The sequence below is a fragment of the Gopherus flavomarginatus genome, chromosome 4, assembly GCF_025201925.1.
Source record: "Gopherus flavomarginatus isolate rGopFla2 chromosome 4, rGopFla2.mat.asm, whole genome shotgun sequence".
Lineage (NCBI taxonomy): Eukaryota > Metazoa > Chordata > Testudines > Testudinidae > Gopherus > Gopherus flavomarginatus.
This window is the reverse complement of record NC_066620.1, coordinates 177,224,370-177,240,060: the sequence shown is the minus strand read 5'-3', so window position 1 is coordinate 177,240,060 and position 15,691 is coordinate 177,224,370. Positions and strand designations below refer to the sequence as shown.

Here is a 15,691-nt window from a genome sequence, read left to right as displayed (position 1 = left end):
GTCTGTCATGTTGTTGTATAGTTCATTCCCTTTATAAGTGGAAAACACTCAATACTTGACAATGGGTTCCAGCATCAGTTTCCAAATGTATAACAATATCCATGCCCATATTACATATTCATTCCTTTCCCTAATCCTAATTATCAGTAGTGGAAATAGCTGGCATATTTGAAATCATCATATAAAAGTCTTGTCCTTTTTAGCCATTCTCTTCCAAGTAAATAATTCTACTAGACTTTTACTTCCTTGTGGAGGAGTACCTGTCTTTAATACATGAAGTCTCCCGAATTACATGTAACTGCTATATTTATCCTCGTGTCTTGCTCTCCAAAGTGGAACACTTATAGAAGCACGATATAGTGCCCAGATATCATGAAGAGGTGTCTGAGGTCCAAAGCCTTGGGGCTTTACTATAACAGTTTCAAATTTTTCCTTTGTTAATTCCCACCCATTCAGTGCAGTGAACAGACGCCTCTCTCTCGGGGCATAATACTGACTCTCCAGCAAGATCCTAGTCCTACCCAGACATCCTTAAATGGAGGTAAGGATCTCTAGGCCCCTCTGCCTCCTGCTTAAATCTGCCAGTCATGAAAAAAACAAAACCAAAAAAACACTTTATCTGTGAAAACTTTCACAGGCCATTTTTCATTAAAAAAAAAAATTTTTAGAATGAAAAGTATGAAACATCTGCAGTTGTAGTATTCAAGGAGCATATTATTGCTGCATCATTCCTGAGAGAGATTTTTTCTTAGCCCAAAGTTGAGATCTGAGCATCCCTTAACTAAGTCTAAATCCAGGTCTGAATTTGCAGAGCTCCAATGTCTGTCATGAGTTGAACCATAATCCTAGATCCAGAACACCTTTGGAATTTAGTGGATTGAAATCTGGATTAAAATGTTGTGGCAAATATTCATCTGTGGATTCACTCACATTCCTTTGGAGTGCAGGCATAGGTACCAGTTCAAATTTAGTATAGTTTTCCTAAAGGCCGTAATTTTGTCTATACATCAGAACCCTTTAAAAATACAATTTCTTCCCAGACCTCAGCTGATCATCTGTGTTCAAAATCCGATTTAAATCTTCCTCACCCTCATTGTGTTGGATTTTTGTAAGTTTCAATATGCTGCAAGCAGATGGCTCAGTGGGAGGAAGCAATAATATGTACACTTGCCCTCACAATCCAAACCACAGCTGGCATGTCAAGTTTTTGGCCTGACCGCCTTCTCAGTATCATTTAAAGCTAGCATCGCCTTCAAGCTTACAATTGACTTTGTGTTGTATTGCAATAAAATGCTGTAATTGTAGTCAGGAAAATATCCCATCTTAGTTATGTCTATTGTTTTTAACAGATGAATATTTATCATCAAATCCAGTTTCAGGTTGGATTTTTATGGTCTGATTTTGAAAAACAGTGAGTGCTTTTCACTTCTCTCAAAAAAAAGCCATTTCGTATTTATTGTAAAGTTGAGCTTTTCTTAAGCATTATTTTTCCTTCTTGTGTTTTTACTTCACGTCAGTACATCTGTTTCCAAGGAATTTATATCAATGCCGTATGCTTACGTACTGATTGCATGAAACTAAAGTAATTTAATGTAATTATACTCAAGGAGCAGCTTGTCAAAAATAGTTATTTTGCAATGTAAGCGATAACCAGGAGTATTTCTACTAACAATCTTTGGTACTAATGTGAGATGTGATACCCAAATATTTGTATAAACATTCACAATAGTCAGGGAATGCTGAAAGTAGCTTTTAGAAATGTATAAAATGATATGTAGATGGAATTTGATTCCTCTTGATTTTTTCAAATAAAAATAATACATATATTGAACTTTCCTTAAAGTAGCATAAATCTACCAGAAATTACGAAGGGCCAGATTGTGAACCATCTCACTCATGTTAGAAGTCAATTGACTATTTATGCAAATAATTGCTCACTAATGTAAATAAAGATTAGTTCTGAAAGAATTGGGGGACAGAGAGAGGTTTTCTCAGAGCCGTATTATCCAGAAGTCTTGCAGTGCCCCAGGATATAGCATACAGAATTTACTGCACAGTCGCTGCAGGGAGCATCAAAAAGGGGAGCCAGACAGAGGGGTCCCCAGGGAGCAGCTGGCCTCTCAGTGCACATTAATGTCGCTGCTGCTGTGCTGGCCATCACAGGGAAACCGTGTGCTGCCTGGTGTCTCAGTGTGGTGGGGAGACAAGGCATGTTGTGGGGCAGAAGCTGCAGAGTTGACTGAGCCAAGCCAGCTGTGGGATTGGAAAAGGGTTGCAGTGTCAGGACCGGCCCTAGACCAAATGGCGTCCCAGGTGAGGAGCATCTTTGGTGCCTCTCCCCCTCCATTGTTAAACTTTTGAATACCTTATTTTTTACTGCATTAGTAGCCCATTTCACGACTCTTATACATGATTTATATTCCTTATTCCCGTCATAAAAGATGATAAATTTACATGCTAGGATCTGTATTTATTCATGCCATATATAAGCAAATAAAAAAATTATTTCCTGTAAGCTTATAGAAACATTTTAATTTTAAGAATAACTGAAAGATACTAACATAAAGAATTGAACTGGCCCCTATATTGGGTGGGCCAGTGTTAAATAGTGTTGCAGTAGGTGACAGCTTTAGAATGTTTACCCTAGTCCTTTAGTTTAAAAGGTCTCTTTTCTCGCCTTTGCCCTCATGAACTGAAGCACAGCATCTCAGAGATCCAAAGACTGGCCAATGGCATTTTCAAGTGATGTCAGACTCTCATCAGCCATTACCGATGGAAGATCTGTTTTAATGAGCCAGAGATTCAAAAAGCTGCACTCACCACTCATGACTTGACTGGCAGCTTGAGCAGAATCCTCCAAGCTATCCACACATTAGGAAAAGTGTCCTTCAGCTCTGCATCACGAATGAATTGGAGAACTTGGAGTGGAGAGTGCTTCCTGTGTTGCAGGATGGGACAGAGGTTGTCCAATTCGGCATAGAGGTCTTTATCATTGACGTCTGAACATTCCCCATGTGCCAGTGTCGGTGAAGGTCCATACAAATATTCAAGAGTGTTTTCCTGTCCACTGGCAGCTTACTAAGGGAATGATGGGTGGAATAGCTCAATCTCTCATTATCTTTTCCACCTGTGAGACCTAATATCTGACATACCAATTTTGGCTCATTAAGTTCTTGCTCCACATACATCTCCTGTTTTCAACAAACACTTTTGCAACACAATCCTGGAATTCTATCAACTTGGCCTTTTTATTTAGACTAATTCAGCTATTCTGTCTGCCTTCGATACCTTTTCCCATCACCATTAGTTATTACAGGTTATTGTGACTAAGGCTCGATTTTACTCACGAGTATTTTTAGTAAAAGTCATGGATAGGTCACGGGCAGTAAACAAATATTCACAGCCTGTGACCTGTCCATGACTTGTACTATATATTCCTGACTAAATCTTGGGGAGGGAGTGGCTCAGGGGTGCCGGGAGTTTTCGGAAGGGGGGAAGTCTGGGGGGACATGGGTGGTGGTGGGGGCTGGGATCCGTGCTGGTGTGTGTAGGGGGAGGGGGTGGGTGACCTGGAGTTGTTGGCATTTGGTGGGGCTCGCAGGCTGCCTACCCAGCTCCATACCTCCTCAGAAACACCAACATCCCTCAGCTCCTATGCAGAGGTGTTGCCACGCAGCTCTGTACACTGCCTCCTCCCCGATTGCTGGCTCCGCAGCTCCCACTGGCCAGGAACTGTGGCTAGTGGGTGCTGTGTGGGTAGTGCCTGCAGGCAGAGGCAGCGCATAGAGCCCCCGGCCATGCCTCCCCGTAGGAGACAATGGATGTTGCCGCTTCTGGGGAGCCCCCTGAGGTACATGTGATCTTAACTGCAAAAAGTATGTAAAAGTTCATAATTTGGGCAAACGGTGTAATCCCCCATTTGGGAGACATACACATGCTAGCTCTGATCAAGCTAGTGTGCTAAAAAATAGAGTATAGCAGTGGCAGTGTGAGTGGAGGAAGGGGCTACTCATCCTGAGTATATACCCAGTGTCTCTGATGAGTACATAATCATGCACATAGCCCCTGCTGCTGGGGCTACACTCTATTTTAGCACTGTAATTAGATGAGAGCAAATATGAGCATGTCTCCTCGAGCAGAGAATCACACCTCTAGCTCCAAGTGTAGACATACCCTTAGGGTCAAATCCTGGCCCTGTTGAAGTCAATGGCAAAACTGCCATTAACTTCAGTGGGGCCAAGATGTCACCCTTAATGTGTAGGCAGGGTGCAGAGCACTTGCCCAGCCTGCCGCTGTAGCCCATAGTTTGGAGTACTGGATATAGTCTGCTGCAGCTTTCTCCCCATGCACATCCTTGTCCAGAAGAGCCAGGCTGTTTACAGATCCTTGCCTCTTCTGCGTTCATTGGGTACATCTACCCTTTGAGCTGGTGGTGTAAATTCCAGCTCAAGGGAATGTACCCACATTAGCTCTGATTGAGCTATTGTCCTAGAAACAGAAGTGTAGCCACAGCAGTGTGAGTGGTGGGAGGGACTAGCTGCCCCATGTATGATCTTGTCTGAGACCATAGTTATGTACTCAGGGTGGCTAGTCCTTCCTGCTGTTCATGCCGCCCTGGCTACGCTCTATTTTTGGCATGCTGGCTCGGTCCAAGCTAGAGCAGGTATGCCTCCCCAAGCTGGAACTTACATCTCCAGCTTGAAATATAGACAAACCCATTTAGGCCTTGCCTTCAGTGGGAAAATAAAGTGCTGGAGAGCACATCAACTACCAAGAGTTAATGAACATGCTGTTAGCCACCTCTTAGTACACAGTACAGGCAAAGCCATTCCTATTTCAGAACTTCTTACCTTGTTGTGGTTAACCCTGTGGGGGATCAAATTCAGAGATAACGTAAGTGTTCATGTGAATTACAACCCACTATTTGGGAATAAAATTTCGTTTTGAGGCAGAGGGCAGAGATTGTAACAGGAAAAGCACCTCCTTTGTAGTCCCATCGACATGCAACTTACACCTGCTTACACGGCTTTATGTTCCCTTCCACAATATATGCTTACTAAGGACCCATCCAAAGCCAATACTCCCATTGAGTGCCATGGACTTTGGATCTGGCCTTAATGAAGACTTACACTATCATTTTCATTTCCTCTGAATTTGGCCCGAGGTGCTTAGGAATAACAGAAGATGAACAAATATTCTGAAGCTATTATTTGTTCTCCTTACTTAAAGCATTTGCATCTCACTCCTACCATTTGCCTATTAGTTTTTTCTTTTTTGTTGTAAAACTCTTGATGTTTAATGAATGAGCATAAAATGGCTTTCATTTAATTGTTCTGCTTTATGCACTCTCAAACCCCAAGTTAACTGATTTTTGGTTTGATACTTTTATTACATCTATTTGTTTTGAAGTATTATTGAAAGCCTATAAAACATGCATGATATGGAGAAAATGGACTGAGATGACAATTATTGAGTCAGAATCGAGCTCTCTGTCCTTATCTTCAAGGTATTCAGTGGTCTGGGGCTAGGAGATCTGTAACATGATCTGAAGCTCCAGGAAGAGGACCCAGGTCAACAGCTGTGCTCCTCAGGCACAGTGCAGCTGTCCACTGCAAGGGTAAAGCTCATCTGTGTAGGAAACAGAACTTTACTGGGGGCCCCGTCTAAGGCTGTGGACAAAACACCTGCAGAATCAAAAAAAAGCTTCAAACCTCACCCCTTTCCATACCATGTATACGGGGCTGTTCTCTGAGCTTGCCTTCAGTCATAAAATAAAACATGGTGCTGTAGACATTTAAAAATTAAATAATAAAATGAACAACCCACACAGAAAGGACTGAATGAAAACCACATTTGGCATATGCTAGTCACATCCCTTAATTGCACTTCTGGCAGGTGTCCGTTAGCTACAGTGGTTAGAGTGATATAAGAATATGAATAGGATAAAATTATCATGAGGAGAAGAGGCATAGTCTTTTGCAACTCATCAGTTATCCCTCATGAAGTTGCAGAAAATGGCATCAGATTTACAACTGATATAGCTTTGCACACGACAAGAGAAACTGCACAAACTTAGCTCCTATATTTAAAATTTAAATTTAAATATTTGCAATTGAATAGCTATACTTTTATAAGTACTAGCACAAGTGGATTATGGTTACTAGATGTCAACTCATGTATTAACTATACTAAATGTAATTAGGAATATATTGGAAACAAATCTGATATAGTTTATAAACTAGCTGTTGTAGTGTTTTTTTTAATTACATTTTAAAGTTTTTTATTAAGATATTTACCTATATTAGGTGTTTTAAATGAAGACAAATTATCTTACAAAATATTTCCATATATTATCTATTAACTTATAGCTTATCTTTGTCTGCAGCTGCCTCATCAATGATGATGGGTCAGTGGGCCTAATCTACAGGAAGGTGTCCCTTTTAGCACAGACTCATGTTTTGACCCATTATATAATAAATTTACAAACCATGGAGATGGCAGGCTGCTATTCTGTTTCCTACTAGAGATAAGTGAACCTGAGTGGTTAGGTTTGCATTTGGATTTGAAACTCCCAGCATTCTGAAGAAATTTGATCTGGTTTAACCTACTATGTAGATCTGTCTATGAAGTTTAGACTGTATCCTGGTGCAGAATTGAGCTTCAGCAAATTTCATGGGTGTTTGGTTTATGTCCATACCTACTTACTGATCAGAGTAGGTTGCAAATACACATGAACATTAGGGAAATGGAGAAAGTCAAAAATAAGACAGGAAAGTAAATGTGATCCATCACAAATTCCTCGGTTAAATTACTGACTACCTGGGAGCAGGCTAAAATTCAGTTTACACCCTTAGTCTTTGCATTGTAAGCATTGTAGGGGTAGAGGTTGTCTCATTTTGTGCTTTGTACAGCGTTCAGCACATTCTCACTGTTTGGGGTTAGAGTTTGCCAGTCTGTTGTTCACATTGCATAGTACTTTACTTTGTGAGTAGCCCTGCTGAAATCAACAGCTATATAGGAATAAGAACGGCAAACTCTGGCCCTTAATAAAAAAAATGACAACTGTTATGGACATTGATTAGCCAAAATGTAAGAGAATAGAAAGACAAAAGAAGAGGATGGGGAAAGAACTGTTTAGGAATTTCAAATGCTGCTTTTTCTAGAAGGAGAGTTAGTGGAAGTTGAAATGCATTAATTCAGTTATTTCTCATGTACAAAGCAAATTGTAAAAAGATAACATCAGATATAAATCTTCCTCTTCTCAGTTTCTATTTGGGAATTAATTGTTTGAATTTTATTTAATAAATTAAACTTACACTTTCTTTCTTACATGCTGACTTGACTGTGAGGTTAAGACAGACTACATTGTACTTATCATTAACATGCAGTACAGGGAAAAGAACACCGGATGAAAGTTTCATCCATTCTGTAGTTGTATAAATCAAGGTAAACTCAACAGTTCCCTATTTGATGCTCAAAGGCATTACACAAAAATATTCTTCTCTAATAAATGAATCCATGTTACCAGTAAATCATTAAGCAAAAAAATCATTTGAAATGTTTTGGGACTATAACACTGAGTTTTCCATCAGTCAAGTGGTGGAATTCATCTTAAAAACTGATTGCACAATAAAGTCTATAGTGATCTACTTGGGGCTTGTGTTTTATATTTTCTAAGGCGTCAGACAACACCTATGGTTAAATAAGTAGATAATAAATATATGTTAAATAATAATGTATGTTAAATAAAATAATTACAGCTATGGCCTGAACCCACATAATATCTATGGGGAAAGGGATGGTGTGTCTAGTTGTTCAGAGCAGTTGCATTCATATAGCTGATTATATACTTAATCAAAGTATCCAGGGAATTCTCATGGTTGCTCACAATAATGGATTCCAAAGTTAAGTAAGTGGAGCCAGGGGCTTGGATCAGTGTTCATGTCTCACTCCTTGTCAGTACCTGGCCTGGGCCAGGGAAGCTAATGATCCACTCAGTAGACCAAATTCAGTGATGAATCATGATGATGTGCCACCTGTGGCATGTTGTGCGTATGCTAAGAAGATGTAACTGGAGATGCTGTGGTCGCTGTCTACTTATTTATTCGGGCTTGTTTTATTTTGGTGTTTTTTAACCCCTTGGCAATTTTACCACATCTGTGGATTGGACATTGTGTGCTGTGCGTTGGAGTGCCTGAGTCCCCCTTGTGAATCCCATCCTCGGTGTCTCTGTATATCCGGACACTTGTCTATTTTTTGTGTATGAGAAGGAGCAAGGCTAGCCCTGATTAGCCTGGCCTGTATACAGAATTAAACACCAGCACCTTGTAGGTTAATATTTCTCACCTTCACCTTTCAGTGATGCTTTTCTTTGGCTGCAGAATTGGATATTTTGTTGATTATAACACATATTTGTATGTATTTCAGACAAACTTTATATGGGACCAGGACAACTGTACCATGATTTGCAGAATCTTTTACATGATTTGAACGTAGTCAGTCAAATTAGTCAACTGATATGCAGTCTTAAAGGAAACTATCAGGTAACAACCAAAGCCTGACTTATTTTCAAATTCACGTCCAGTCCTAAAGCTGTAGAATCAATCAGTCCTTCCTGAGAGCTCTGTACGGCGTTCTTTAATTCTCCCTGGAGAGTGTATAATCATTTTTAACTCCAGTAATTGATTTACTGTTAAATGTTTAGAGTTATAAATAGATTACAGCTCGCTTTCTAATCTTGTTTTTCTCTGTTATTTTTAATGTGTGGGTGGGTAAAAAAGTGTCTGCATTTGCCCAGTCACTGCTAAGCTAATATGGGTACAGAATTACATTTCAATTCCTAAGAAAAATGCTTTCTTAGAATTGGGCCATGTAGTGGTTGGAAGATTGTTTTATACTGCTGCTTTATCATATCTGGCTAAGGATCCTAACACCCACCCCAAATACCTAGTCCCCATCTTTTTGTGATGGTACAGTAGTTAAAATTGGTGAATACTATAAAAATAAATACTCACGAATATTTTTTTTATTTTTACACTAATTGGCTTAAGCTGTGTTCACACCACATTTGTGTTCTTTTCAGCATATATTCCAGCAAACAGTTGTACTATTACTAACCCCGAATGTTCAAAAATCATGAGTCAGGCCCCCAAAATCATGCAATTGGCTTAAAAATCTATAAATTTTACAAATAGGGTTTTTTAATTCACCTTCTGGATTTTGAGCCTTTAGGATGTATTTGGGCACATTATCAAGCTTTTCTTTGCAACCATGGGGGCTGGAAACTTAATTTTTTGGTAAATGAAAGCTGAGATTCTTACATAATCTCTTGTCTCCAGGATTGGAGCATTGAGTAAAACCTAAAATATCACAAGAGTTGTGATAACATTGCAGGTGTTGGCAACACTGCAAATGTACTGTTAAGAATTTTCACTGAAACAATTATTTTTAAGTGAATATTGGAAAATATTTACAGAAAGTGAATTTCAGGTGTATTATTGTGAATATTCAGACTGGAAACTAGCCAGGAGCATACAATACCATGCCACTTACATAGCCAGTCATAGAAGCACCAATTTTGAATATTGAATACTTAAGCAGTACTTGCAGGTGGTAATGAGTGAACTGTTCATATTTATTTGAAGAATAAGGCCTCTCTCTTTGTGATAGAAGTTTTGATTTATATACATTTCTTAGCTATTTGGAATTAACCTACTTCAGCGTATGAACTGCTCACCATCATTATTGCTTTGAGTGTATCATATATTCCTGCAAGGTGACGGATCACCTAAATTACATGGGATTGTCTCTATCTGACTAGATAACTCCCAACCCCACAGAGAGCTTTCAAGATGGTTAAACAAGTACCTCTGGTTTGAATATTTGAGCAAATGTGGTATTTTCCCAAGGATTTGAACTCTTTTTTCTACAAAAAGTTTACAAAACAAAAATTGGCTCGTATAAATGTTCAGTGAAAGGTAATTAAAGGGACCTGAATATGGCTGAAGCAAATTTTATACTTTTTATTCCATCAGATGTTTCTGAATACATTCTGCTATATTACAAGTATAGCTGGATGAATAAACTGTTTGAAAGTCCATCATCAGATGAAACAAGTTGACATAAACATTTGTCAAATAATTTTGAATGGCATTAACAAATCTGTGTAAATTATTCATGTGCAATGTGTGCAGAGAAAAAAGATTAATGCATCCATTAATAAATTGTTCATTGTGAATATTTCACCCATGCCTACTGGCAGAGTTAGCTTAAAGGAGAATGTGTTAATATTGTACATGGACACCTTTTCTTTTAATCTTGCAGAACTTAAACCAGTCAGTGGCCCATGACTGGACATCAGGTTTACAAAAACTTATATTGAAAAAAGAAGATGAAATCAGAGCTGCTGATCGCTGCAGAATTCAGCTGCAGCTTCCAGGGAAGCAGGACAAGTCAGTAGAAATTGTAAATCTAAAACTTTCTAAGTGTGTGTATGCATGCGAAAGGAATAAGAGCTCATTGTGTTCCTCAGCATTCCTAGCCCTATGTGCTGTACTTGTTAGAACAAGATGTTTCATTTCATTTTTAGAGAGTTTATAGAAAAGTGATGATTATTTCTTTAATGTCTCACAGGTCTGGGCGACCAACTTTCTTTACTGCAGTGTTCAATACATTTACTCCTGCTATCAAACAGTCTTGGATCACCAATTTACAAATGGCTAAGCTTGCCCTTGGTAAGACTTAGTTGCCTTAAGCTAACTGAAACACTGTATCAAGTTGAGAGAATGTTAACTCTTTCTGTAGATAGTTTTTAGGTTACAATATAATGTGTGTTTGAAGATTAATTTTATTTATGGAAAGACTTTCCGTAGAAGTTGGAAATCAAGTTACAGTATATAGTAATAAGTGTATATCACTAAAGGTTAAAGATGCTTTAAAAAGAGAGAGGAAGTTCATAACTTATAACTGTAATTAGCACAGCATGCTAACAAAGTTTGAGATAGTTTTTACCAACTTGAGATGCTAACTAGTCTGTCAGATTGAATGACAACACAACCATGTGCAGAGAGATTGGAAGAGTCATTCCAATCTAAAACTGTTTTCAGACCAGTTCTCAACACATTTTCAAAATATTCCTTGTGGGGTGGAATTTCTCATTATTAGTTTTATCCCAAGAGTAAATTGTATTTGGGAAGTTACAACAAAATTGGAACTTTTTTTTTAGTTTTTTAAGCATGAAGAAAACCTTGTAAATAGACTCATAGAAATGTAGGGCTGGAAGGGACCTCAAGATGTCATGTAATCCATCCCCCCATGCTAAGGCAGGATTAAATATATATATGTCCTTTTAAAATAACAGACAGTTGTGCATGTGAACAACTTAAAATAGATTTGTTTTTAGACATCAAACTTGTGGCGTATCTAATCCTCAATGAAGGCAAATGTTTTTTGCCATTGCTGAAATAATTAGATTCCCAAGTGTCCTTTTATAAACAATTTAAAAGGAATGCTAGCATGCACTCTACTGCATTGTTGTAACAGTTTTCCATGCATTGGCCTACATTTTCAAAAGTGACTAGTGATTTTGGATGCCTGACTTGAGTTGCCTTTGGACAGCCTGATTAGCAGAGAGCAGGTGCTCAGCAGTTCCTGAACATAAGCTCTTTTTGAGTTAGCTCAATTTCTGAGTGCCTACTTTGAGAAATCTAAAATGACTAATTATTTGAAAATGTTGGATCACTGATTATAACTCACCAGAGCTATCTCAAGCACAGGTAGATTTGACAGTCTTAGATTTTTATTTTTTTATAATTTGATGGAGAATATCAGTGTTTATTTTTATGCACTTCTTTATCAATTTTTAAATTTTCACAGTTGTGTAAATTTATAGGTTTTAAGCATTTTCTTCTATTATTATTGATTTAAATGTTCAGAATTGTGGGAAATTATGGGGCCAGACAATTGGGAGTGTCAAATAATAGTTTAATGACAGTAGACATTGAGATTCAGAAAGTTAAAGCTTTATAACCATTAAAAAAATTGTCAACATCACATGCAAAATATACAAAGTTAAAAGACTTAAATTGAACTTGAATACATTCTCAAGCAACATTTTTCTTACTTTGCCAATCTGTAATCTTGATTATTTACAATGAAATATTTGTGATCAATTTGCATGTATATGTTAAAATTGATGTTTACTGACACTTACCGATAAAAATCTAATCCTTCCAAGCGTAAGCCTAAAATAATCATAGAATCATAGGACTGGAAGGGACCTTGAGAGGTCATCTAGTCCAGTCCCCTGCATTCCTGGCAGGACTAAGTATTGTCTAGACCAGTGGTAACCAAACTGTCGATTTGCGATCGACTGGTCAATACTAAAAAATCTCCCAGTCGATTGCAATCTCCAGTGGCGCAGCAGGGCTGACACCGAAGCAGACTCCCTGCCTACCCCAGCCCCACGCCGCTCCCAGAAGCAGCCAGCGCAGCCCCGGGGGCGGAGGGGCGAGGGTCTTCCTCTGTGTGCTGCTCCTGCCTGCAAGCACCACCTTTGCAGCTCCACTGGCTGGGTGAGTTGCAGGGGTGGTTCTTGCAGAGAGGGGCAATGCGCAGAGCCACGTGTCCCCCACCATGGGCTGCAGGGGCACATTGGCCCCTTCCTGGAGCAGCGTGGGGCCCAGGTCGGCAGGGAACCTTCCTTAGCCTTGCGCCTGCCACTGACTGGGAGCCACTGGAGGTAAGTTCTGGCCAGTAGAAGGCCACACCTCAACCCCCATCCCTGACCCCCTTCTCAGAACCAGCACCCCATACTCCCTCCTGCACCACAAATCCCCTCCTTCACCCCAAGGCCCACCATGAGCCCCCTCCCAGAGCCAACACCCTGTACACAACCCCCTGCCCCAGCCCTGATCCCCCTCCCAGCGCCAGCACCATATACCCTCTCCTACACTCCAACACTCTGCCCCAGCCCAGAGCCTCCTCCTGCACCCAAACTCCCTCCCAGAGCCCACACCCTGCACCTCCTCCTGCACCTCAACCCCCTGCCCTAGTCCAGAGCGCCCTCCTGCATCCCAACTCCTTCCTCAAGCTTGCACCCCTCACCCACTCCTGTACCCCTCACCCTCTGCCCCAGGTTTAGCCCAGAGCCCCCTCCCACACTGCACACCCCTCGGCACCAGCCCAAAGCCTGCACCCCATCCCAAACCCCAACCCCCTGCCCCAGCCCGGTAGAAGTGAGTGAGGGTTGGGGAGAGCGAGCAATGGAGAGAGGGGGGAGTGGAGCGAGTGGGTGGGGCTTTGGGGAAGGGGTAGGGTAGATCTTGGGTTGCCCTTAGATTCAAAAAAGTGATATTGGGTGTAAAAAGGTTGGAGGCCACTGATCTAGACCATTCCTGACAGGTGTTTATCTAATCTGCCCTTAAAAATTGGCAATGATGGAGATTCCACAATCTCCCTAGGCAATTTATTCCAGTGCTTAACCACCCTGACAGGAAGTTTTTCCTAATGTCTAACCTAAACCTCGTTTGCTTCAGTGTAAGTCCCTTGCTTCTCGTCCTTTCCTCAGAGATTAAGAAGAACAGTTTTCCCCCCTCCTCTTTGTAACAACCTTTTTTGTACTTGAAAACTGTTATCATGTCCCCTCTCAGTCTTCTCTTCTCCAAACTAAACAAACTCAATTTTTTCAATCTGCCCTCATAAGTCATGTTTTCTAGACCTTTAATCAGTTTTGTTGCTCTTCTCTGGACTTTCTCCAGTTTGTTCACATCTTTCCTGAAATGTGGCATCCAGAGCTGGACACAGTAATCTAGTTGAGGCCTAATCAGCATGAAGTAGAGTGGAAGAATTACTTCTCATGTCTTGCTTACAACACTCCTGCTAATACATCCCAGAAAGATGTCTGCTTTTTTTTTGCACGTTGACTCATTTAGCTTATGGTCCACTGTGACCCCCAGATGATCCCTTTCCGCAGTACTCCTGCCTAGACAGTCATTTCAAATTTTGTATGTATGCAACTGATTATTCCTTCCTAAATAGAGTACTTTTCATTTGTCCTTATTCAATTTCACCCCTATTTACTTCAGACCATTTCTCCAATTTGTCCAGATCATTTTGACTTTGAATTTAATGAAATTAAAGAGTGGTAGATAGTTCATTCCAGATTTAAATATTAGTGTGTTGTTTTACATCTGTCACATACCGCCCCCCCCAAATACAGATGTAATAACAAATGTTATTCTTTCATAAACTGAGGCTGTTTGGGATTAAAAGATTGGTAGAACAGTTTGTTTTATCTATATTTTTAGTGAGATGTTAGCAACTGTTAAGTGAAAGCACTGTGGGGTATTTTTACTTTTTACCATTACAGCAGAGGAGAACCTCCTGGGGTGGTTTTGTGTAGAAGATGATGGGAATCACATCAAAAGAGAGAAGCATCCTCTCCTTGTTAGACACATGCCAGTAATGGTGGCCAAACAACAGGAATTTAAGGTGAATAGTGTTGGTATCTTAAGTAATTTGTGTGAGCTCATTTGTATAACATACAATCACATCTTAGGAATACATTTGTTTGGTTTGATTCAGGTTTGCTTCTGCAAGCTTCTGCTAATGTATCCCAGGGTTCTTATGTGAAAATGCAGTTTTACTTTAAAAAGTGATCTAAAAATGGTACCTGTGCTTAATGGATCTTTCCTGAAATCTGTTCAAACTCATATCTGCTGTTGACTTTAGTGACAAAAATAAACTGATCACATTTGATTTATAATTAATTGAGATATTAAACATGAACCACCCCATGATGTCATATTTACAGTGTCCCTTTTCAGAGCAGAACCACAATTTATAGTAACCAAAATCCATGGTAAAACCTCCAGTTTCCCATAAAACCATGTATGTTTGGATCCCATAAAACAGTGTACTCTAGCTATATTGAATAGTTTTTGACTGAGAGCCTACTGAATGGTAATCAAATTTAATTTTAAAATGTAAATTGAGACCTAGCTGCTGGGATCATGTGATTACAATAGACTCTCAACTTACTTAAAATAAATAGGAAAGTCTCTAGCCCTCATAGTTGCAAAGAAAAGCTTGGAAGTGTAACTTTATGTAATGCTTGCAGTGACGTCTGTCTGAGTCTGCAGAGAGCCTGAAACAATAGGTCTGAGACGTGTTAATTTCTCTATGCATCTCAAAGGGGGAGTTAAATCTAAGACTCACTACTCTAGGGGGCACTACCCATGCCACCATTGACAGGAGGAGGGAGCTGTTCTACCACCATCCCTATTGTTCCCAAGGGTGCGGGGGGACCTGCTGTCACTCTTGAGAATAGCATGGGGAGGCCTGGCCACTTCTTGGTGGAGCCACTTTGCTATTATCTTGTGTCTCTGCAGTGGGACGGGCTCTCTGCTGTTGCTGTGTGGAAGTAGGGCCCCAGCATATGGCAGGCCACAGGAGCCCCATATCAGACTGTGCTGAGAGCCTGGTGGCCTTGCCTATCATCCTTCGCTGTGCTATGCATACTGTTTTATCATACATGGATTCTGTTCCTTTAAAACAGATTTCCTATCAAAGACCCTGATCTTACAATCCTGCCAAATTAGGGGCTAGAGGGCCACTATTTTAATTATGGAAAACTTTGTCAGGTTTGACCAAGTCATGAATAAAGACACAAAAAGCAGCCCAAGAGATGTCC

The 15,691-nt window shown here is 40.0% G+C and overlaps 1 protein-coding gene across 2 annotated transcripts in view; it reads left to right on the top strand.

The window, feature by feature from the left end:
• The window catches only part of ARHGEF10 (Rho guanine nucleotide exchange factor 10), a 188,457-nt gene that overhangs the window by 127,642 nt on the left and 45,124 nt on the right, over window positions 1–15,691 (top strand). For both annotated transcript variants that reach the window (XM_050950620.1, XM_050950619.1), the window contains 4 exons: window positions 8,428–8,543; window positions 10,324–10,451; window positions 10,633–10,733; window positions 14,369–14,490. In XM_050950620.1, coding sequence (XP_050806577.1) covers window positions 8,428–8,543; window positions 10,324–10,451; window positions 10,633–10,733; window positions 14,369–14,490 — 467 coding nt within the window. The remainder of the gene's footprint in view (window positions 1–8,427; window positions 8,544–10,323; window positions 10,452–10,632; window positions 10,734–14,368; window positions 14,491–15,691) is intronic.